Source organism: Ciona robusta, chromosome 1 (assembly GCF_009617815.1).
Source record: "Ciona robusta chromosome 1, ASM961781v2".
In the NCBI taxonomy this organism is placed as follows: domain Eukaryota; kingdom Metazoa; phylum Chordata; class Ascidiacea; order Phlebobranchia; family Cionidae; genus Ciona; species Ciona robusta.
In genome coordinates, this window is record NC_143235.1 from 10,922,592 (window position 1) to 10,948,274 (window position 25,683).

General features: G+C 37.7%; 1 protein-coding gene across 4 annotated transcripts; it reads left to right on the plus strand.

Moving 5' to 3' along the window:
• The first annotated feature begins 84 nt into the window (after window positions 1-84).
• On the plus strand, window positions 85-24,643 carry LOC149743100 (cellular tumor antigen p53-like). 4 transcript variants are annotated; one of them, XM_089882629.1, is made up of 17 exons: window positions 85-1,624; window positions 1,850-1,955; window positions 5,951-6,128; window positions 13,524-13,619; window positions 13,843-14,039; window positions 15,996-16,077; window positions 17,851-18,028; window positions 19,557-19,678; window positions 19,845-19,954; window positions 20,097-20,221; window positions 20,564-20,667; window positions 20,898-21,010; window positions 22,676-22,737; window positions 22,798-23,086; window positions 23,273-23,361; window positions 23,710-23,798; window positions 24,088-24,643. In XM_089882629.1, the coding sequence occupies exons 1-17, from the start codon at window positions 1,402-1,404 to the stop codon at window positions 24,169-24,171; spliced, it is 2,247 nt and encodes a 748-aa protein (XP_089738755.1). In that variant the 5' UTR covers window positions 85-1,401; the 3' UTR covers window positions 24,172-24,643. The 4 variants fall into 4 exon arrangements, with proteins under 4 accessions (XP_089738755.1, XP_089738779.1, XP_089738763.1 ...); XM_089882637.1 differs by lacking the exons at window positions 85-1,624; window positions 1,850-1,955 and adding an exon at window positions 4,034-4,294; XM_089882644.1 differs by lacking the exons at window positions 85-1,624; window positions 1,850-1,955; window positions 5,951-6,128 and adding an exon at window positions 13,021-13,162.
• Window positions 24,644-25,683: the final 1,040 nt, after the last annotated feature.

Consider the following 25,683-nt stretch of genomic DNA (forward strand, 5'->3'; position numbering starts at 1 on the left):
CGCTCCCCCAAGAAAATGTTTTAAAATGTTAGAAACATGTATATAGGCTGAGACATTGGTTATATAGTGTGTGTGCTTAAATAATAAAACCTTGCTGCGGTTTTCCATCAAACCGCCCCGAACATGAGTTCGTGATTGTTTGCGCGCATGTTTTCTATGAGTCTGAAGTTAAAACAACGCCCAGTCGGTAAGTGGCTTTATGTACGAGTTGCTCGAACAAGTGCCCGTGATGATATACACCATAAGTCCCCCCGCAACCACTCTCGTGCGTGTTTTTTCTGTTTTTAAATCCCTAACCGTCCCGCTGGTGCAAACAAACCTACGAAATTTGTCGAACAAAAAGTTCATTAAATCAGACCAAACACACTTTGTGTGCTTACGCCTTTCTCGGTCGCTGTTGAGTTCGCCTTCCGCCTTCTTAGGCTCGGAGGGTTTTACGAGCTCTACCTCCTCAGACATCATTAATCCACGTGCCCACCACGCCAGGCGCTTACAGTTCAATAGTAAAATCGTCTCCTGTCTTTAGATTGATGATACAGAGCCTCGTTGAGAGAGAAAGGTCGGTTATCTGTCCAGATCCCACTCGTTTCTGTTTAGTCTGTCCAAGCATGGCGCGTTATAGTGAAGCCGATGATGGTATGTTTTGTGTCGTTGGAAGGCTATTGACGATGGGATTTATGGCAGGACGATTAGGATTAATTATTCATTTTCATCTTAGAAAGTTATTTCCACATAGACTGACCAATTGCAGGCCACGTTATGTATCTGGATTAGCAATTTAAAGCGCATATATTCATAGAAGTCAGCAGCAGAGCAGACAGTTCAGACTGCACAATTTGAACTAGTATACTGATGACTTATGCAAGCGGTATTTTTTCAATTATTTTAAACTTTTTCTCGCAGACAGTTGCACCACGGACAGCGTGTTAACATTCGCGTCATTGAGTCTCCATTTACGTCACCGAGGCCGTCGAATTAGTAGCGAAATTTTACTTTTATTTATGTTAGCTGTCGACCAATTGACGTCTTTCAACGCACCTCAAACGTCATCGTTTCATTCCACGCCACCTCAGCCGACTCTTTGAGATGTTTTAACAGATTCTATCTCTATTTAATCACCACGCAATAGAACGATAGGCAGCTGTAGGCAGTTTTCGTTTGGAATTATCATATACAATTTGCTTTTTTTAATAACTCCTTGGCTTATGTGTAGGCGTCACGAAGTTGTGCAATCTAGCTGAGCATGTCACGCATCTATCCCAATAGAGTGTAAATTCTTTTTAATTTCACGCTTACCTTACAGCAGTAATACTCTTGAAATACTCCGTCCTTTTGTAGTATATGTATTAGTAAAACTAGTTATTTGCATTTGTGGTTCGATTCTTTGTAAACAAAACCAATATGAATATGGACGACCTTCACCATGTTACTCCAATAAAAATGGAACGCAACGCATCTTACAACAGCGGCCCAATAACGGTGGATGGCGGATACTTAACCATGGACCCATGGAACACACCCAAGCACCTCATCGCCCACAAAAACCCACCCAAACCCTCCGTCAACTCTGCAAGGAAATCGCTGTTTTCAATTCCTGCGCCAGTCAAGCCGAAGCAGTCAAACGGTCGGCACCAGTCTCAACGCTTTCAGTATTTCTTCTTATAACAACACTTAGTAACCTTTCCACGTGGAGTGAGGGGCCACATACCAAACTGCTATGTGCATCAACCACGAGGCGACTATGCCACGTTGTATTAGTATCATTTTAAACCACAATACGTTATCTATATACAGATATATACTTCCGCTTCTACTGCACCAAGATTTGAATGATGTTTATTGTCCGCAGGTGTTTCCCCGGATACGAGAAACGACTCTGCTATGGACCGACCCCCTGAAGGAAGCTTTGATCCTGACTGTTTCTCGGATATATGGAACAACCAGTTAAGCCAACAGTAAGTTAGGTTAAATGTGACCCACTTCTAGGGGTTTTTTAATCGTTTTCATAAAAACGTTTTTTTGAAGAAGTTTTTAATAATATTTTTTGTAAAAGTAAAGAGTTCACATTTTAATAGATACAAAACTCCAATGGGTAAGTTTATCTTTTGAAAGCGGTTTTACAGAAGCATGGGTGGGGACACGGTTTACTCAATATATAGGTCATGGCAGCAAATCTTGTGAACTTAGGCTTCTGTTTGGTGTCTTATTGTTTGTGTTTTAATCTTATCAGCATCATTTGTGTATGTAGGTAGGAACAGATGATTAGGTCGTGAAATACACTTGAAATCAATTGACTTTCACGTCACCTCCCGTACACATACGCGCTGAGAAAGTCACGTAATGTACACTTGTCACTTAAAACTTATTTGTGTTTGTTTCTTTGCTTGCGCTTTTCGAAAAAACTTAGCTTGTGCTAAAGTAAATACAAAACGACTAGGGTCTTTAGTTATAAATAGGGTTTGTATTTTTTTAATATGACCATGCAAGTACGACTGATAGGAATGGTTTCCTAATGAGTTATTATTGGCTTACAAAGTGCGAAACTGAAGTCGTCGAACTGACAGAATTTCGCTTTTGTTGCCCGCTTATATATCGGTTCCGAAAATAGCATTAGTGACCTTTTTTTCTGTCCCGCCGAACCCGCCGGCGATGCTTATTACTAAGTGGTGTGGTCGTTTCATTATTATTAACTCTTTACTCTCGAACTTGAAGTGCTATCGTTGCCTATGGAGCTTATTCGTAACATTGGTAAATAAGGCGATTTAACGATAACCAGGGAACGACATTCTGTTTCTGTATATAAGTGTCTGTAGAGCGTAAGTAAATATTACGTAATCTCGCGTGGTGCTGGTTTTTTGTTAGGATGAGGCGAAATATTGTGTGTCTGTTTTATCATTGATTTCAGTCGAAACCGTCTCCACTCTTTACTGCCATGTTTTGTCTAAGTATGATTATTTTTTTTGGAAACGAAACCAAGCGTGTTAGCGCGCCTCAATACATGCGCATATGTACACCTACATTTCCCCAAAACTGTTAATCAAGAATCCCTCTTGCGTCCGCTATCGGGGATACCCGCAGCACTCAGCAGTTTGTTAATCTTTCAACTATCAAACCAATTGTCAGATAACCCACACCGCAATAACAGTCGCACCCTGCAGACACGTCAGCACTCACCGTTACCTTGGTAGCGTTTACATAAACCGGTAAGCCCTCGAAGGAATCAGGCCAAGCTAGCGGCGCTCTCAATGACGTCATAATAAGCACGAGACCCTTCGCAATCGGCGAGTCGCCCATTTGGATCCCGACTCTTAATAAGGCCTGTTTTACCCAAGCCACCGTAACCGGTACACCAAATAAGACAATATGTGTGTAATCTATACTAGTCGAGAGTAAAATAATACTCATTTTAAAAAAATACGTTTTTTATTTGACCGTCGCCAGCTGTGTCGAGTTATTTAGGTATGCTTTCAAAATCGATTAAATATTTTGGTAGAGTTTCGTTTGCAATTCCACAAAAATGTATTATTAATTGTTGATATTTTTTTGTAAAATAATCATCACAGTAAAAACAGTATTTCTCTAGGATTTTATTTAAAGAAAACAATATTGCGGCCGTGGGACGCCTTGTTCTTCCCTTTCGATCGCGTTGTGTGTTCGAACAAATGTATGACATCAACGCAGACGCATCGTTTCATTGTGACGTTCGTAAAGAAGACGACGCGCCTTTTTCGCCACGATTACCATTACGTCATCTTAGGCGAGAATTCCTGAGCTAAAATTCGAGGCAAACTCAGAAGCGGCGGTTGCAGGATGATTAGGGTCGCGTTCAGCAATTAGCTGCGACAGTTAGGGACCTTTGCATAATTAATGATGTTTTTAGTGGATGCTTGTTACATTAGAATGTTTGAAAGGATTTTTTAAATATTATATGAGAGAATCGTGAAAAGGTTACTCGGTTGCGAGTTTCGCGTCTTATTTTGTTTAAGGTAGTTCGTTTATTACCGCTGTAATTTTGCAAAACAAGTAATTTAAAGATGAACTTCCTTTGTATAAGTTGTATATATTTTTAACCTCAAAAACTTTTATTTTAGATTTAGTTTTTAGTTTACTCTTTGTTGTAAAATCGTTTTAAAATCCTCACCCAACTTTAGTGACTCCGCATTTACAAAAAGCTATAAAGAAACGGTATTATATAAATAACCTTTCAATTGCCGAGTTTTTATGTGAAGTAAAGCGCAATGCAAGACCTTGATACATTTGATCCATTACAACTTTCACCCACACTAGATGATTGGTAAGTTCAATTAAAACTATCTACAAATTGTTAACGAACGGCCCAAAATATGCAAGGCGTAAATTGAATATATTTCCAGAATATACAAGGCGTTGTTTTATAAAAAAGCTATACCGCAGTTTAAAACACATTGAACTGACTATTTAACTGCACCATACTGCCATGTATATACTCCAGGTGGATCGTAAAATCATCCGCATCCGGAATCTTACTCGTTATCACTATAAGTCGTCTGATTGTGATTTACCACATATGCATTATTATGTCTACCTTGATGTAAAGGATTTGAATTTGGAGTTATTTATATATTTATTCTGATTAAATTCCAACCAAAAAAGTTTTACACTGTAGTTTTGCGTCTGTAAATGGAAAGATAATGTTCTGTATTTATGGATTTAAAGTAATCATTTTCGACGTGAATGGCCGCATTTACAGCAACAGGCCAAAATGCCCCCCCCCCAAAATGTTATATTTTTTGTAAAACGATAATAATTTAATAACGTTTGTCTTTACACCCCCCTTTACACATCACGCATTTGTTTTTGCGTTTTTACACGTCATTGTTTACCGAGGTTCGACAAAACGCACTTACCAAACTTGTTTACGTCCATGGTCCACCTTTGCCGTTTATTCGACAGCCTATTGAGCAAACCAAAAGACGATATTGCAAGACTTGGTTAACCCACCTGGCCGCCCACGCATGTAACGAGCACGCGACTTTGTTTATTTGCTTCACAATCAAACAGCCTTAAATGAGCACGTCTTTCTTAGCATGTTGATTCTTAGGCAACGATAGCGTGGGAATATTAAACACAGCATTTGTCGTTCGTGGAAACCAAATAGACACGTTCGTACAGCAGAAGGTGACGACTCAATTATTGACACGCGCAAGGGACAAACCAAATCCGCAAAATTTCGACGCGTTTGGTAATTCAGCAGCGCTTTGTGTCGCGTTGTGTCTATGACCCTTTATCGATTACGTTTTTGAAATTTCGTCGCTCTTATACCAGAATTTATACTGAAGAATTGTTGGTGGTTTCATGGTGTGTACTTTGTATCAGAAATCTTTTCCTTGCGGTTACAGGATTCTACTTCGTCCCAGCTATGCAAGCGATAATGCTAACAATGTATTGGTGTATTACACACCTGTAATTTTGCACATGGGACACAAAACCAAAATAAACTCACTCCGTTTTTTTTTACCAAGTTGTAATTAATACCAACACGTCAGCTGAATGTTATGTAACACCCCAAACACATTACAACAAATGTTTACAAAACATCTATTTAGTTTTAGGAAACCTTAAATATTGTGGTCCCCATGGTATGTGTTGTTCTCATAAATCCTAGTTATTCCTTAACCAATAAAACCAACAAGTTTACATAAATAAAAGTCCAACCCAAAGCACAAATATCGTATTTTCAAGATAATATACCTCCGATGCACTTTGCACCAAACACATTCAGTTTTGTATAAATATTTTAGTACGTCTTCCAGTATTGCTGTCTGTGTCGCAAACTTTTTTTACTGTATTATAAACTTTAACTGTTTTCCTCTTTCAGTATAATGGTAGATAACATGAATATAATAAAAAGTTAATTATATTTAATAACAAATTAATGTGTTCATTATTAAATAAATTCATGTTTCTGTAGGAGCGAAATCACCAGTTCTCAGCAGATCTACACGTTCAATGAAAACACTGATGGGCTCACCAACTCCCTAACAATAGACCTTCTCACCGAGTTCCAGCAGTTCGAGCAAGGACCTACCAGTGATGCCAACGCAGGCGAAAATCAAGCTGGAAACACTGAGAAACACGACGGAAATGAGGTAAGGGACCTACGCGCAATTATACATCTGAGTAATCGACTTCGGAATCTCTCGTTTCATTTTTGCCACCGAGAGAGGCGAAACGACCGGACGAAATTGAGATCATTTTCTCCATACTTGTAAACACATTAAAACCACTATATCCTGCTGATAACCACAATTGTAACTAGTTTCCCTGTGTGTTTATACGATCAGTCCAATATAGATTGCGGTTTACTTGGATTGTAAATAGGTCTGATTCATTTCTATAATTTGTAAATCGTTTTAACTTGGAGTGTACTGGTTCTACATTTCGTAAGTCTGCTTTCGTGGAATATTGGCTGTAAGTTCAGACCAAAATTACCAGAAATTGTTTTCCTTTTCGTTCAATAAACGGCTGTTACATATAACTTCAACCAACCGAGTAAAAGTTTGTCGATACATGAATCATTACTGAACCGAAAGCATTTAAATGCCAACGCCAATCAAGTGAAAGCTGTTACCTGTCACTAATTAATGGTGTATTTACCTACACCAAGCGGGTATATATCACCACTTTGTCGGCGTGTTTACATTCTAATTACATAACTGTTACTCACCTTATCAATCGAGCCGCCAGACGTACGCAACTTCGACTTTAGCCTAGTGATACTGGGAACGTACCGGCCGCAAACACAACTTCAAAGTGCCGCCTTCAAAGTGTATGGCTGCATTTTCATGTGTCGTCTTTGATGCCCCGTCTCTGTTAAAACTTTGATGTTGCACTTCATAGTTGTGGTAGCCGACGCTTTCAATTCTATTACAAGAGCTGATCTGTTCACCGGTTGTGTTGTAATGACTCTGGGGGGTCGGGTAATAATGGGTATTAGGTAATGATCACTTCCGAATGGGAAAAAGTGTTAGTGTGTAATCGGGAGTTTTATGTGGTTTTCGGAAGTGTTTGAAGTGTTATTCGGAAGTTTCTTTAAAATAGCTCCACATAAAAAGTTTTCGTTTTAATTGCACATCATGTTCTGATTTTACTTTAGCAATGACCTAAAGACGAATTGTATCACATTTCGTTCTTGCGGCAACAAATTAGTTTCATTTTGGCGTCTTTTCAAACAAAGACATCTCACTACTCTTGCTTGTTTGATCAGTAGGTTACGTTAACGCCATGTTTGTTAAGTCATGACCAAAATATTCGCACCATGTATATGGAGGCTACTACTTGACACTGGTATGCGTTGGGAAAACCTTATTTCAACCACATTGTAACCACATAAGTTTCTGAACTGATGTGTTATAATGTTAAAGCAAAAACTACAGTATTGTAAATGTTTGCATAGGTCAATATATTCGTGTATTTTTGGTCGCACTGAGTTTCTTTTAAAAAAAGGAGTATTTCATAGTTTAATTTTTGAAGACTATGTATCTATTCTAAACTATCTAGATCTCGATATTATTAATCTAAATTTTTACTGGGATTTAAAACCTCCTCAAAATGAAAATACTCGTTACACTTAGCGCGTAAACCCTAAATCTAATTACTCCTAAACCCAAATAACAACGGTTTGGAATTAAACCCGAGGAAAACTGAACAAACAACAGAGCTTTGTTAAATATCCCAATAAATCCCAAAAATTACACAACCACCTTGGCGTTCAAGTAAAAACGCTTCAAAACTACAACCGTGCCGGGACTTGTTGCATTTAACGAGCGTTATAAGAAACTGTGGTAAACCCGTTTTTGTTTAGACAGTACTAACCTCGAATCAGGGACATAAGACTCAAGGATACGAATTTCTTTATGTAAACCCAACGAAATTTCTTGCTTTACATTGAATAATTTTCTTAAGTTGCTGAAGGTTTCGTATATATTGATATTTTAAATAGACCGTTCTTCGTATTTAATTAATAGAGTTTATCAAATGTATTGATATAAATACCATGTTGACCAGTTTACGGGAATGCCATCTTTTGTTCTTCATAATGTGCGGAATATCTTTTATTTCAATATTCACACGCCTCACATCCACCAACGGACATTTACCAACCGCCAACCTATTATAAAATCTTCAATGAACATATCTTTAACATATTAATACCGGAATACATAATACGCTACTCTATAAAGAAGTATCAGATACCTGTTCGCCGGTGTGCTAACCATCGGCACATGGCGTCGAATTACAGAAACTTCTTTTGTTTCGCATGTCGTCTCCTTTCGCGCCCATCTTACGGTATGGGAAAGGCTTGTGTAACATTACACCTGTTTTGTTCCAAATGGTATAGTTAATATGGTTATACACAAAACGGCGTATTAATTCCAATAGGTAGCCGTTGATAAGTCGACGTATAAGAGCCCGCATTGAATATTCTTGATTCATTTGTTGAGATTACTCTTAGTGTACGTTTGTATGTATGAGGTTTAATAGAAAGATATACTTTTCGGTTATTGTAGTTGACGATTCGAATCTCGCCAAAGGGAGTTGGGAAATTACCCAAGCTGTAAAGTTTATATGTTGCTTTTATTTCAGCTAAGTCGTTCAGACGTTTTCCTTTATTCATTCAATATTTAAACTTAATTTACTGGGATGGGGTTCGAACCTGGGATGGGGTTCGAACCAATGGCCTTAGGTCTTTAGTTAATTCAACCGCTCGCTTACTTCTAAACAAAATTTATACTCGTGATTTAAACTAGCAGCAGGACTAAGTTTGTATCTTTGGCAGTAGAACCTATCTTAGACAGGAGGAGAGAAAGTATTTTATTTACCTGTTCCAGGTATCCAAACCTTAGTAGCGAATATAACTTGTCAATTGTTGAAAGTCTTACAATTCTCACGTTTGCTGGGTTACTGTTTGAAAGGATTTGTTTACCTGCCACCATTGTACACCTACACTCGTAAACCCAACGTTGAATACAAATAAGTTAGGCAAGTCCGTACCCACCGTACCATGCATGTTCAGGCACGCCGAGTGCTGTGCTCTTGTCCCTATACGCGCCGCCTAGCGGCGACTAAGTTTGAAACACGACTTCGGTTGGCGAGCGACGCTATCTCGTTTTTCCTAGCGACGGCGCCCACTCTTTTCTCCTCGCTTTCTCTTTCTTTTTCCGCGCTCCTTCTCCCTCTCAGCTGACAATGGCAGAAAGAAATAGGGACCCATTGGAAGAGCAATGAAATAAACAACTTATGAATAAGATTTCCAACCCAACCACCGTCAGTTGGATTGAATCTGCACCAGGAGTGGTCGAGATTAAAACAGGCACAAGCCAAATGGAACTTTAGGTCAAGAATAGTCAGGCATTGGGAACTAATGCCAGTAGAACATCTCAGCGAAATGTTTTTTTCAATGTTAACAAAGTTGTAAAAAATAATGCGGGAGAAATGAGACGAAGTAGTAACTTAAAAAAAATAGTACAAAAAACATATATACAATGTTTTTTTCCGTGTTAGCAAAATTGTTAAAAAATTATGAGGTAGAAATGATACGAATCAGTAACTTAAATAAAAAAATAGCTCACAAAATATACAGAATAAACTGAGGTTGTTGGTACATCATGCAGAAACAAGTTTGTAAGCTTTTAGAAAAGAAACAAAAATAATAAAAATATATTAATGAAATTGAAAGTTCATCGTGTAGGGCATTGAAAAATAAGACACCGTTAAATAAAGTATAAAGATTGTCGAAATTACAAAAAGAAATTACAAAGATTGTGTGGAAAAAATCAACAAATTGCGGATCTTACTCGCAAGGATATAAAAAAGTGAAGAAAAATATCCAAACTCGCCGATATGGAACAATTAATGCAGCAACGCATTATGGTAAATACAAAATAAAACTGTCCGTATATAACTTGATTTGATTTATAAGCAAAATCATAAAAAAATACCAGAGCTGATAAGCTTTTAAAAGTATATGGAAACCTAGTTTTTTTTAAAATTACTTGCACTATATTAAACTTTTTACTTTTTTTCTGAAAAAAAAAGTTAATTCGCCGAAGAATTCTTGTTTTTTTTCGCGTTTTTTGTTATTTTGCCACGTTTAACTCCCAAGTTAAACCCTTTAAACGTCAGAAAAGCAAGTCTTTTATAAGATAAAAGTTTGTAGTCGTCAGTCGATAGTTTAAAACGTCGCCTTCTGTATTTCATAATATCGGCATTATGTTAACATAAATTATCTTAACAAAAAGAAATAGTAAAATAATCCTTAATTATTTTCCATTCTCTTAGTTTTCCTCTTTTATCTTAACAAAAAGAAATAGTAAAATAATCCTTAATAATTTTCTATTCTCTTAGTTTTCCTCTTTCCCGCGCGATAGCCCCTTTTCGCCGATTTTCGACGCTCTTATCCAAAATGGCGGTCGCGTTCGCAAAAATCTCTCCACCAAGTTTAATGCGCGTTTTAACCCAGTTTTAATAATAAATGTGTGTTTTTTTGTTTGAACCGCCTTGTCTGCGAAAGTGTTATACATAATAATGATTAACTTAGCAAAATTTTGTTTAAAAACGAACTAACATGCGGTATAAAACTTTAACGAAATTCGTTTTTATTTGTTTTAAAACATGCCTATTTATTAGCGACACATTAAAATATATTTAGGAACAATTAGGGGAATGTTTTATATAATTCAAAAACTACAAGATCGATGTCTAAACTTTATAGACCTGATATTTACCCAACTTTTGTTTACCTGTTCATAGGTGCGACTGTTAATTGTTCATGTTGTATATATTATTGGTCTATATCGGAGTCGTGGTCTATATCGGAGGATGCTTTTCAACTCTTAAAATGTTCTTTATTAACTACCAAATGGGTGAAGAAAATAAAATAAAACCCCACTCTAATATATATCACCTCATCTTACTTTTTGTGCATGCGTACCTATAAGTTTAAAGTCCAAAGTCCACATTTCTACCAAAATTGGATTAAATTAGTTTTATTTTATGAAATTTCTATACTTTTCGCTGCAAATAACCTGTAAAACATCGGCATATATATTCTGCGTTTGCGGGAATCGTGTTTCCCCACAGACCAAACATTTTGTTTGTTACGTCACATGACAACGACAAACGTCCTTGTTCGGGAACAATGCTCGTATATAACAGTGGAAGGTTTGTCGTCGGCAAATAGTGACGCCCGATTTTTGGAATTAAATCTCCACTTACAGTGTTTCCCGATGCTGTAATTTAATTGAATTAAATGGAAAACTTGATGTTAAACACTGTGGTTATAAAAGTTTGCTTTTAAATATTTTAGACAAACGTAAAGGCGAAATAATAACATAATTACTATCTTGCGTGTAATTTCATTAACGTCAAAGATTCAAATAGTTTAATACTGCCGAAACAGTTAATAAGCCAGTGCTGCCATATGTAACTCGAAAATTATCTGGTAACACTGGCCTGATCAAATTTGCGCACTACTTGCGTATTATTGTTTGATCTGCCATGAAAGTTGTTTGCGATTAGACTTTCCTTAAATTCCATTGCGCTTTAAACTTTAAACGGTCGCAATCAAACCAGAACTTTTGCCAGTCATAGCTCATTTGCAAATTCGCGTAAACCTGGGAGTTTTACACAACGACATGTTAACTGCCTGTAGTTTTGAATAACGAGTCATGGATATGTAGGTAAATTTAAACACCAAATATTTAAAAAAAAGATGAAAATCCCACCGAAATCTTCGATGATATATTATTATATTATAATATTATTATAATTCAAGAACGTGTTCCCCAACGTTTTTAACGCTTCGGTTTGCTCTCTCCAAAAAATAGTTTTGACTTTGTGAAAGCGTTTTTGTGGTTCTTTATACACACTTTGATGAACAGGCGTACTTTTTGCTATGTTTAATTTGTTTTAATCGTCTGGTTTTTCCTCGAAGTTTAAATCGACGATTTCGCAGAACTTTTTGTTCTCGTAAAATTAATAACAGACACGCGCCTTGAATCACAAACTCTTAAAATCCTGCGGCGGCACGAGCGAGTTGGGTCGTATTTTGACAACGCGAAATTTCTAAACGGTCTGGTTTATCTAAACAAGAGAAAGGGCGGGTCTTTGTTGGTTTCCAACGCCAACGTAACCGAGTTTGGCTATAAAAAGAACATAAACACAGCGCAGGCTCGAAACCAGGCACACGATACGCATCAAAATGATGAATTTGATCGGAAAATTGTTGGTTTTGATTTGCCATGCACGAACTTGACACAAATCACTTTTTTGATTGTTTTTGCTTTCAAGTTTTCAGGGCGTTGGAAATTCCGTCAAAACCAAGTTGTTTAATTCCGTGCCTTTAATATGTGACATACAAACCCACGTGGTTGTTATGTAGCTTTGTCTGTTTGCAAATTTCATATCTTTTCTGATTTTCGCACGCTCGGTTATCTATACTTCAGTGTATCATACTTCGTTTTTTGTGGTTCCCATCGTTTTGTGTGGTTTCTATTTTTATCAAAACATGGCTCTAAGTTTGTCGGGAAGTAGCTATTATCACCAACGGCACTGATAACTACCCCGTTATACAAATAGTTACGTTTTGTCCTACGACAAAAAAACAGAAACTTGCCTTTTTCTTTTTTCACCGGAAAAACGAGAGAATTCCAGGTTAGACTTTGGAGAACCGAAGACTTTTTTCCTTTGTTGCCTCTCTCCATTTTATTTCACGTATTATTTGTATTCATCATAAGCGGCATTGTCTTGTGAAAGTTTGTGTTTGCTCGCTAATAATGGCTACCGTTCCAACGGCCGAACGCGACAGACACAACCAAAGCTTTCATTCGGAAATGGCCGACTTGTGAGTAACAGCAGAACAAAAATAAAGAATATTTTTCAGCTAGCACAGAGACAGAATCAATTGTCGAGTAAATTATTCTTACGATTAGCCAGTGTTTTGTATTTGTCAGACTTTACAGTATTTAAATCTTTTTAACCAAAGTCGTATATGCTTTGCAGTTATTTTATAGTATTTATATATTTAACTTAAAATCTTGTTAATTGTTACGTCACTATGATGAAACTATGCTTGCAAGATCATACCAAGTTTACCAGTGACGCATATTTTGACTTGGATGAGGTAAATTCTGCATAAATTTTGATTATTTGCCGAAAAATATGTTTCGCTTCCTCTTTCGTCCAGCTTTACCGGGTCGTTTTTCCGGGGTTTTCCCGGTAATTTTTTCGCTGCAACACGTACACGCATAGTTTAAATAAATTAACTGCCATGAGTCACTGACGATACGCGTCTACTAACTTTAAATTTATATTGTTCTCTCAGCCATTTGTAATATCCCACTATGTTACAATGTGGCGTATTCTTGATATTTCACTTTTTATTAAGTTTTACGTTTTTTAGACTCCTTGAAATTATAAATGACTGCAAACTCTCATTTCGGCTTTAATTCTTTCGCGATTTTAACGTTTATTAAACCTTTCAGGGTTCCTACCAATGTTTGAGCAACTTTCCGACCAGCAACCCCCCTATGAGGTCATACTCAAACGATATGACGCAACAGAACACAATTAATCAGCATGTAAGTGGTGACTCCGCTATTTAATCGGATTAGAAACAACTGGTTTTTAAAGCAACTTCTGAAAATAGTTTTTTTTACAATGTTTAAACGCACTCGTTTTAAAAACATTATATTTCTCCTAGTCCCAATTTTACAATTTAATACCCCGATTTATTTCACACCCCTGACATTTTTTCGTGATAATCTAATTTGAAAATGCTGTAACAAATATTTCTCCTTGCAGCATGCGGCAAACATGGCGAACCTTGTAACCACGTCCTCCCACCCCATCAACCAACACAACCTCGTCTACCATTCCACCAGCCCCAACACGGGAGATGCCCCTAACAGCACCCAGAACAGCCCATACGCCCCAAGTCCATGCGGGGGTTACGAGTACCCCACTTCACCCCTCTCATCTAAACCCACTATCCCACCAAGGTGAGCAAACTAAATAAAGTCTTAAGTTTAAACGTATATTAGAATGGGGGTAAGATGGGACATGATTCTCTATTATCCCCCCATTTGGTAGTAAACAATATTCAAATTACTTTTCTAATCGTATCCTTGCGACTTTTAAAAAGTGCCTTTATTTGTTAAAATTAATCTTACTCTATAGTACTATGTTTTATATATTTAAAAAAATTCATAGAAAATGGAACACTATACTAAATGTTAGTTTAATTTAGCATAGTGATTTATTTGACTGTTCCCGTAACGTGGCCCAGTGTATACACGCCCTATTGTACCGTCACAGCTGTGTAGTATACACATGAAATTTCGAATCAAAGTGTTTAATTTCCCAAACAATATCTACGCTGACCGGATCCTTACCCGTGGGTTTAATTTGTTCCTTTTGGGGCAGCACGTTTAAGTGGGCTCGGTTTGCCAATTCTCAACACATTACAACAATCGTATAACGTTCACTCTCAAACAGCGCCGCGATTTTCTCGCCGCGTATTTGTTTTAAATCTCCAGTTTGCCAGTTTTCATTGTTACGTCACAAACCCAAACCATCCGTCATAAACGCAAACAGCGCGACGAGCCCACACCCGGAGCAAAAACTCGTAAATCACAATTCGACTTTGATTGCATCAACGGTCAACCTGGTACGGTGGTAAACACGGGTATGTCAGCAAATACGACCGTTGCTTCGTTTCGTCACCTGCTAACTTGTCTATGATCAACGTTCAACTTTCTATGTGTTTATTGGCAAATATACGGCGGTAAAGCTATAAGCGATTCGATTTTAAAGTCCCGTTTATTGTAAGTACTGTAGTTGCTCTTGGCCGTAAAATTTACCTTTCTTAACATTGTACACGACAATTCCATTATTTCTTTCAATCTCGTTCGCTTTTTGTTCGTGTGCTTTGAATTGTGACGTCATTTTGTTCACTTTACAACAAGGTATATAGTTAACGATAACCGAAATGAATGTCGTCATAAAATAAATCCCCTCATACTTCATAAACGTTCGCAAACGGTCATTGTGACGTCACAATGCAGAATTATGAGTCAGGTTTTCACGACGAATTAATCGACGCCAATTTTTAAAACGAAAAATTATCAAAACTACTTTTTGTGTGGTTTGAACCGCGTTACGTTTGTAACGACGTTCAAAGGCAGAGCTTGTTCCGTTCTGTATCTGCTATTTACTTATCAAATACACTTTCTAAATCGGTAAGTTCGTAAAAACTAACGTTTTAATACAAAAGACCTTCCAAATATAAGAAACGGTATTTATTTAACGCACCTTGCTAAGTAACTTCGCCTTCCCATCACGTAAGCTGCAATTCAAATGAAGCAAAAGCCGCAAATTTAATTTAAAAGTCAGTGTTTCCGATGCAAAAAAAGGTGTTTCACATATTTTTTTGTAAATTTACAAAAATAACTACAGTTTTGATACGTCACCTTATAATTCGACAATTTTTTAAACAAAAAAATATTTTAAAAAGAAACAGGATAATGTATATATATACTATACAGCCATACAGGTAATTTGTCTTCCGCAGCCGACCATAGCTATTTCACGACGTCTTATATATTTCGTCGCCTTTACATCACTTAGCATGGGCATTGTCGTCGGTTCTTTGTGTCGGTGTACGCGGATGTTTTTTTAGCAATCCGCCTGAAATGAGTCTCTGCTTGTATCAACACCACGCATAAGGATACTATGGCTCAATATTACAACACATGCAGTTCAACCCCGGGTCAGGAAAAATCAAATAAGTCCAAAATATTTGACTGCCTGTCAAAAAACATTTTCCTCTGACCTTAATATCAAAATACACCTAAAAAACTTTTACAGTTTTTTTTTTGCGTTCCTAAATCATACAATTTAAACATTATTTTAAACTTAAAGCAGAAGACAACACTAACCCCTTATTATATTTGTAGCACCGATTACCCTGGGGAGTGGGACTTTCAAATCAACTTTGGCGAAGCGACCGAATCTGCCCCGAAAAGTGCCCAATACACTGTAAGTTGGTAACTTACTTAGTTTAATTAAATATTTTGTTTACATTATTTTTTTGTTTTACATGTAAACATGTTTAGCAACCTAACAGATCGCTTAATACAAATAATTCCATTTTTTTGCAAAAAAATCAAATTTAAAAAAATGTTTTTTTTAGACTTTTCATACTCACCCTCCTTCTCAATACACCACAGGATAAAGTTCATTTTCATAAATCTTTCCAATCCCTAATATCGTTTGATGTTTCAAACCTGGTTAAATAAGCTACCGTCACGCGCTATCGATTATTAAAGACGAGCCATTGTTTCGTCATAACAACATCATCCCGTTTTCGTTATTCGCTCATAATCGCCAAATCCCACATCAAAGAACCGGAGCCGAATTTTTGGAATTTTCGCCACGAAAAAGCTAAAAAAACGCGCCGATGCCACACTGGACGGTCACTTAGGCCGAAATCTCTTGTTGTGTTAAGTCTAAATCAAGATACTGCGATTTCGGGATCAAAGAAACGACGGCGAAGGATCAAAAGCCACGATTTAGATTCAATAATTCATAAAGCCTTATCAGTACCTATGTTTTGACCAGTGCTAAGAAAAAGCTCACTTGAATAAAAATGTTGTTTACCGTAGTGCCCCACATGCTAGCCCTCAAGCGCCATTTAAATTTCCAACAGTTTCCAAATATACCCACCTGTCAATCAAAAGCAATTTACGTCATAATCTTTTAACTGCCCTCAGATGAAAAGACGTGAATTTGTAATCCCCATTAAGTCGATACATTCATTGAACCCACTCGCCCGTTAAATCGACCATTCTGTAGCAATCCTCCAAATTACCATAATCCCACACAGTACAACCTCCCAATACCCTTTAACACAGAACTTAATAAACCTTGTATCGTTTTAAACCCTCTGTCATTGTGCCGGCCACCCCAGGAACCCAAGAGCGCCTCGAGGCCATTTAACAAAAAATCCGATAACGAAAATAAAACTCCAATCCCCACAGCCGTTCCACTCGTCTGCAGCTTATACTTTAAGGAGCTAAAATATCCCAAAACCCCCTCTAACATCTCGAACCGTCAAAACGTCTCGTTATCGCATTAAACCAACCAAACACGAATCCACCACTGGATTCCAATACAACTTACACGCACAATACAGAGTGTTTGTTCATGCCAGCTACACCACTCAACACGGGGCATAAATCGCTGGTGGTTTCTAATAAACGATGCGATGACGCCTCAAGTACAGCCTGTTGATCGTACGCTGTGTAAATCTCGTCTTTTTGATTGAAATCGAACATAATAGACGACATCCTCTTCTGAACTTCACACCTATACCTTATATCGGCAACCGAGTTCCAAACTTTCAGATACTTTACTTATCTCCGAACAGATTTAAAATCAATTCTCGCGCGTACATATGTTTCCGCTCTCCGGTATTGTACATCATGTCCATATCGCATGTTAGGCTCGTCAATTTAAATTTTCCACACATAAGAAAATGTTGCGATAGCATTGGAATTATTTTAATCATATAAACTCTGGCTAAACAACTCGTACCATTGTCGATGTTAAAATGTGCAACAAAGATAAATCCGAATCAATTATGTCCCAAATCATCGTATTTTTATGTATTTGCCAATACCAGCCACCTTTAAGGCTATGTCAGCAACATCAGAATGGTATGGAACTTTATGTGTATCTTAATACCATTTCTAAAAAGCAACCACGTGTTTCACACAACCGTCAAACCAGTAACACGACTTTCTTCCACAGTATTCTCCAATTATCAACAAGCTCTTCGTCAAAATGAACGTCACTTGCCCAATCAAATTTAAGTGCGCTCGCCCGCCACCTAACGGATGTGTTGTACGCGTCATGCCTGTCTTCAAACGACCTGAACACGTGACCGACATCGTCACGAGATGTCCAAACCACAAGATTCCAGACCAAGGTAAAAGCAGTTTTCGTAGTTTTGTTTCTAACCGTCGCATTTTAATGCTGCTTGTAGGTTGTAGGCCGTAAGGCAGGGTGTTTGAAAAATCAAAAGGTCTCAAGTTCGTGGCATTTTTGAAGTATATTTTTTATTTTTTAGGTAGTTTTCAGAGTATATCGCTGTAATATAATCATTGGGTGATAATTAAAAATTGCAAATAAGGTTTAAAAGTTATACAAAAAGCCGCGTATTAGCTTTAGGCTTTTGAAACTGCTTTTGCAGAAAAGTGCAGCAGTGTGTTTGTACGAGAATCTTAAACCGCGTTTTCACTCATGATTTTAAACCCTCTCAACAAAAACCTGATATCAATCGTTAGGAAATTTACAAAACACAAGTACTCGCTATCATAACCAGCTCCGTGTTTCACATCGTTCCATCTGTTTCGAGTCAAAACGATCATTTTTCCCACCCGTACTCGAAACATTGTACCACGATATTCGTTGTTGCGACTGAGAAAGTTGCCGCTCCAGTGCTGCCGGATTTTTTCCCCACTAATGGTCACTCATTGGTCATTGTATCGAGGGTACTTTTCGGAAACACTGTGGCTTTTTTCTCAAGTGAGCGCTGTTGGTTTAAAGAAGTGGTGCGGTTGTTTAAGTAGCTGGGAAAATAGTTGAAGCAAAAAATTAGGGCCTAGGTTCAAATTTACGACCGGGAAAACCCGGAAGCGGCGTCACGCTTCCCACAATGCCGTGCGCGGCGGCGGAAGGAAGAAACGAACTCTTAAACTTTGGATTTTTATTCTCACGGCCAACAAACGGCCACACAGTAATCAGGCCACTTAGTCGTCGTCATCGCGGAATATCTACGTCGTACTACCCCCCAGAGAAATAATAACCGTCCCTATGTCTGTATTCACCATTGTCGCGTCACCTCAATAGACCATTGTGACGTAACAAACTCTAACAATGCGAGTAATAATACGTTCGTTCTGAAATAACAAAACGTGTAGCAAAGAACAGCCCACAATATTTACACTGCAAAGACGATATATTGAGCTACTTGAATAAAAACTAACATCGCCCGTTTGATTTCACTCTCCTATTGACCCTGCAAACAAAAGAAAATTGTAAATTCTTAGAAGTTCATTTAAGGAATTTCTTTTTTAATTATGTCTTGCTACTTTATTACACGCCACGTAGTACGAACTGTATTTACATACGCATCATTTTTTAAAACTTTCGCAACAAGTTTTTTTTAAATAAACTATTTTTAAGTTTTTTTTTATAAAACTGGAAAATTCGGCACAATTTGTTTCCCTATTTTTTTTACCCACATGGTGTATCTCTAAATTGTTAATAGGTTTACTCTAAATCCACCTAATTAGATTCGATAGATCGCCCATAGTTGTAGGACGTTTTACATATATTACCTTTTTTTTATTTTGCACAACGGTTTTAATAATTTTCACAACTTTAACATACCAACAATTAGCTTGCGTCTTTTTTAGTTTTCCTGTTTTTAAAGTTTATATTTTCCGTTCCAGCACAACACATTCCCCACTCACAACATCTCATCAGGGCAGAGATGCCTGGTGAGAACCCAGCCATTTATAACGTGGCTATGGATGGCAGAGAAAATGTAGCTGTGATGTTCGAACGACCACAGGTAAAAAAAAAACAATATAAAAATATACATTTGCAAAGTTTTACAAATTTTTACGTTTAAAACTGTTCAAATTCCTCTGAAAATTTTACACATTTTTGAAAAAACTTTCAAAATTACACCTATGTTTTAGTACACGCAACATATAATGGTTGTGTAATGTTAACAGATTGGAGCTGAATACACCACTGTACTTTACAAGTTCATGTGCTTATCTAGCTGTGTTGGTGGAATCAACAGGCGACCACTTAATGCTGTGTTTAACCTTGAAAATGCAGAGTAAGTTCGATATATTCCTGTTACAAATTATGATTATTTGTTTTTCATGTTTTTCCTCCCTGAATTTTAAAATATTTTTACATTGTTACTAAAAAGGCGTTTACGTCAATGGGTATTCCCCGCTAACGCTACTCCCCCACAGAGGACAAGTATTAGGACGAAGAGTAGTTGAAGTAAGAGTATGCTCGTGCCCTGGAAGAGACAGATCACAAGAAGAGAAACGGAAAAGAACAGCAGAGTCGGAGGTTAAGAGTGGATCGAAGAGAAGTAAGTTGGAAGGGATGAATATTTTAATGTTTTCCTAATGTACTGTCTGATATATATATGTATATATGTGTGGGGTGTTTGACTTGGTAATTAGGTGATATAAAATTATTTTTGCTTTACTTGTTTTTCCATCATTATATTTTCTTGAATAGGTTTTGGTGGGTTTATTATGTGGGTGTGCTTTTACTGTAGCCTATGCTATTCTACTCTGTATTGGCGTGACCCTACGAGGCGGCACTAAATGGGATGTCAGAACACATGTCTAATGGCTTTTTTACGACATGGCACAGGAAAAGAACGAAATGAAAAACAAATGTATTTTAACCTTTTTTGTTTCCACAGCATACAAATGCATGCAAGGCTCGATGAATATTGTTCAAACCGCCCCTGCAAAGCGGAAGTGTGCCATGAACGGAAATGACGATCAAGAAGAATTCACGCTCAAGGTGAGGCTCCCGTGATACGTGATGATTTTCACAAATTCACGAAAAACATGGGTTTTACAATAAATGATGTCTGTTGAGCAGACTATAAATTGTGACTCTATTATAATACAGTAGGGTAAACTGGGACACGTTTTTATTCTTCGTTTTTATTAATATGCAATTTCGGTGCCAACGATATCCCATCTTACCCCACAGTATAATATGTAATAATCGTCATTGTTTCGTCACAGATCCGAGGTCGAGATAAGTTTGAGATGCTAAAGAAGATTAAAGAAGCTCTGGATCTTGCGGAGGTTGCCGCTCATCAACAAGTGGAGAACTATAGAGATGAAGATGCAAGAACGTAAGTACTTCATGATCATCATGTCATCTTCATCATTTCTGACTTTTTTTGATTTACCAATCAAGCGATATTAATTTTTGCTTTTTCTCGCGCTTTCTCGCCTGCAAAGAGGGAACGTTTTGTCGCACCTTAAAAAAAGATCATGAGTTGCGAAATTAATTAATCAGACGAAGCGAACTGGGTCCCACAAGTCAGGAAGTGTAAGGCGACAAGGAGCCGTTGAAACATTAATTATCTTGATGGCTTTTTAAAATTCCACCAAAATTGACCACGAATTGTATTTTATTGCATGGCTGTTTATAAATACTTCCACCATCCGTAGAACTAATTTTAAAAAGTCATCAAACTAATTATGTTTCTCTGACCTCCGAAGGTTTAAAGTCGAGCCATCATCCATACACGGGAAGTACCCCAAACAGATCATGACGTCAGACCTCCTCTCGCAAGTCGGTTACCAGGAGTAACCGTGTCATGACGTCATAAAGTTCACCGAAATCGTGCTCTTCAAAGTCTGCGCCCACTTTTAGAAACATTCTGGAAGTTTTGGAATATCTTGTTTCCTGCTCGTGTCCAAAGCAACGGTTCCAACGTCACGTGGTTCTCTTGCCGTCCGTGCCTTCTTCTCTCTGCTTCTCTCGTTCCCCTTAAACACCACATTCCGTCACAACTGCCCGAACAAGCTGCTAACCAAGCCCACCGAAAGTTGGTGCACCCTCTGGAATATTCTGCCATCACCAAAAATTGTACGAATTTTAATTCTGAGCACATTGTACCCTGCACCGCACAAATGGATACACACTAGTAATTAACCAGCACCGATGTCCGTTTTCTTTCATTGCTCGTTCAACAAATGGTCCATACTGCCAACAGCGACCTATGGTGGCCGCACAGCTGTCTGCTAACCAAAGTAAATCATAAAACAAAGTAGCGACGTCTCTGCTGCTATATACCTTGGCTGACTTCCCGTTCTAGGCCAATCATAAACCTAGAACACGCTCGCTCATCACAAGTGCCTATGACGTCACTATGACGTAGGCACATGTCACCGATGCGCGTACGCAGCCTTTTATTTCGTAGAAGTTCGAACGTACTTTATAAACATATATATATATATACATAGACATTTTCACACTGTGTTTTTATGTGAACTCGCGTGCCCCTATTTGTTGTGTATATAAATGGGAATTCCCATTGATAATACCACAATCTTATAACGACCGTAGGTGCTTCTTAGTTCGCCCCGCACGTCTATTTTGTTCTTCTTTATACAATATAACCGTCCATCGTGTATTTTGAACAGGACAACTTCCCTAATGTTCCCTGCATGCACTATAGCGCCTCTCGTGGCTGTTCCGAGCTCATTTTTACGTGGTGTTTTCTATTTTTGTACAAATTGCTTATTTTGTGTCGCCAATAAAATGACCAAAGAGAATTTTCCAACCACGTTTTCTGTAACAATTATAGTGAGCATGGTGACGTACAGACCTATGCAGACGTACTAACGGATACTTTAGGTTTAGGTTTACCAGCTGCTTTTTTATTGTTAATACGCCGGTATACTACACTTTCGCCCAAAGACACAGCAACCCATTTAATAAACTGTTATTACTTTGTATGGAATGTGAATAAACATGGTTCACCGTTAATTTGACCAATTTCTTATAGACGTCAAAGTACATCCTCTGCAGCGCCACCAAGAGAAGAAAGTTCCGCGTCCACTTCGCGAGGTTTGTCATTTCAATACCGCAGCACTATGACGTCATAATAAACCTTTGTCACTCCTCCAGCTGGGCAAGCGAGCACGAGCGCTTTATGCATGACTGAGCACGTTTCCCATGGAAGTCAGGGGTTTTCCCTTACCCCCACCCACTCGAGCCACCCTCTTACCGTCACCCCTACCTTGGAGCCCCCTATTGTTGAAGGGAAAACCCCGTACACTCATAATACCAGCGCTTACCCAGGCATGGTGGATCAATCATACTGGTCAACGGAAAGTGATCTAGGATACGACATACCAGACACCAAACAACCAACAACGACGGGCAATGGTTTACCTAACTGGCCAAACCAGGAAAGGTAGACATGAATACCTTAAGATACCAAAACAGTTGGATTTGGTTTCAACTTAAGGCGATTAAATATGTAACGCACCAACTTCTAAAACTCCAGGACTTGAAAATCTTCGCTCGTGTTCTTTGGCGTGATTTTCTAAATTTCTTTGACCAGACTTTTGTAAATAACAGTTGTTTGTCTTATTCTCAGCCTTGATTCGAACCCAAAGTTACTTCGCAACATAAGCGGCCTCTCATCTGTTTCAAGTCTCACATCGTCTCAACTGGGCAGTCAAACAGGTATAAAACAAAACTGCACGAGCCAGGATTAAAATCCTGGTTGTATCCTATGTAGAACCTAAGATAACTATATTGTGGGGTAAGATGGGACATCTTTTGCACATGATATCTCATGTGTCCTAAATCGTGTCTTTACCCTTTACAATACCTATAAATTTACGACGGTTATAAGTTTTATAATTCTTAAAAATTACCTTTTTACTACCAAATGGGACAAGAAATAGAATAATGAAAACCTCTATCATCTTACCCTAACACACTATATTACTAAACATTCTAATGCAATCCACATTTAGCAAATTAAATCTTACGTGGCTTATTATTAATCTTTTCTTTATGACATAACAGGTCGTTTTGTTACGCGTGTGACGTTACGACAAACTGTTGCGCTCAATCCTGATATGCCTAACAGTCAACGATGGGACCATGATACCACGGTAGGTTAATGCATTCTTGTGTTGGGGGAAAAGTTACTATATTACTGCATTGGCTTCATGGCAGTAATCCTACAGCGCAGCTGGTATAACTGTTTTAAAAATGTATTTGTTACTCCTTCGAGTTTTCTGCTTGACTTCTCATCATCTATATTATTCGTTTGTTAGTATAATACCTTTCAAAATATGTCCATTGCGAAATTATATTTTCCACTTCTACCATTACTTTCCACACGAAGTACTCTTGCTTCCAATTGTAAAATTTTCTTACAGCAGATGTAACTTTTTTCAGAGCGACAATGAAGACGTCACCAGAAATGACGTCAAGCGCGAACATGATGACGTCACCAACACTGATAGTTTTGATTTTCTATAAAACTCGCCACGGATGAAGTCGATTTTGGTTCCACGTTTTTATGGCGACCATCGACAAAGCTGCTCTTGGGCGACCTTTTGTGCATTTTTAGGCAACTTGAGACAAAGTCCTGAACATTAAAGTTTTTACTTATGTATATGGCGGCCTAGTGTTGCCATACAGATTTTAAAAGAAATTGGGCAAAAGAAGATAAATTTGGCAACACTTGGCCACCACGTTTTTTTTTAATAAAATGCTCGCTATTTTGAATTATGCTGCTCTTTCTATCGTGTCTTAAACGCTGCTATGCCGCTGATAAAAGTTCGTTTTTATTCGCTAGAATCTTTGAGTTTTAGAATCATTTTCCTTTTAATTAGTGGTTAAAGTATCACATTATACTTTTTCGTTTTGGGTTCGTTTTTTTACAACGTCTTATTTTTTGCGTATCTGTGTGAGCGAAACGGTTTCATTTCATAAAGCAATTTCTTTTCAATTATCTGGTTTATCAAAAAAAATAACATAGTGTTATATTATGCTCGGTGTGGTAAGCCCGTGGTATACCATACAAGGCATACATAGTGTAGAACAGATTGTAGAAGCCGAAGACTTAAACGACGAAAAAGCGAAAATATTCGGGTATATGCTACAGCTACAGTATCATCGTACCATAGAGACTTCACAACTTGAAGAAACTAGATTCGTAACCTGTTGTGCCGTGTCAAAATAACACGTACGGCTACATATTCTGTAGTGATTACTAAATGAACTGGTTGTTTTTTTGCTGATTGGTCAGATTGCTCACGTGACTGACGCCTCGCATCAGCTGATTATCCCCGCGTTGATTGCTTTGCGCCCAAAGCGTCTCTTCTACAAAGCGACCACTTCGACACTTCCCAGTTTAAATGAAATTGGTTTCACACCAGGTTACAATATTGAAGGTGAAGGTTTCAAGAATACTTTATGCAAGACTTGAGTTAAGTATGTTTATTACATTAGTATTATATTATGACAAACTATTTATATACTATAACATATATTATTTCTTTTGATCCATCAATACAGTAACATTATTGCCTTATACAATAAAACTATGCTACAAGTTTTATGCCTTGCGTTTATTACTAAATTAAACGTCATAGTAACACGTCATAGTAGAACAGCACACGACTGTTGTAGGTTTCGCGACGTTTTTTTCATGCAATCCATGCACGTTTTGCGTCGATGCAAGGCATTTACCTGTATACTCTATAACTATATTTGCGCTATCAGCGCGAAGTAAAAGGATAAAAATTGGTAAAGTATTTGCATTATTACGTACATATGCTCCCTTTTAGAAACGTCGAAATCCACTTTGTAAATTTATTCTTTCGTCACCTTTAACTTTAGTGACACATTTCAATACTTATGTTGTGTACGTTGTCTATGTGCGTCGTTGTACTATTTTTTCCATGTGATTTGTTTTACCTTGTCTTGGTATTGTTTTTATCCAGTAAGGAAGTTTCTCACCAGAGTAGAAACCCATTACCATTGGCT

Excerpts from the sequence above, each read along its gene's own strand:
- LOC149743100 (XM_089882629.1), top strand. The coding sequence starts at position 1,402 with ATGAATATGGACGACCTTCACCATGTTACTCCAATAAAAATGGAACGC. Across the intron at positions 18,029-19,556 it reads CCACAAGATTCCAGACCAAG|CACAACACATTCCCCACTCA; the intron begins GTAAAAGCAGTT and ends TTTCCGTTCCAG. Across the intron at positions 20,222-20,563 it reads TAAGAGTGGATCGAAGAGAA|CATACAAATGCATGCAAGGC; the intron begins GTAAGTTGGAAG and ends TTGTTTCCACAG.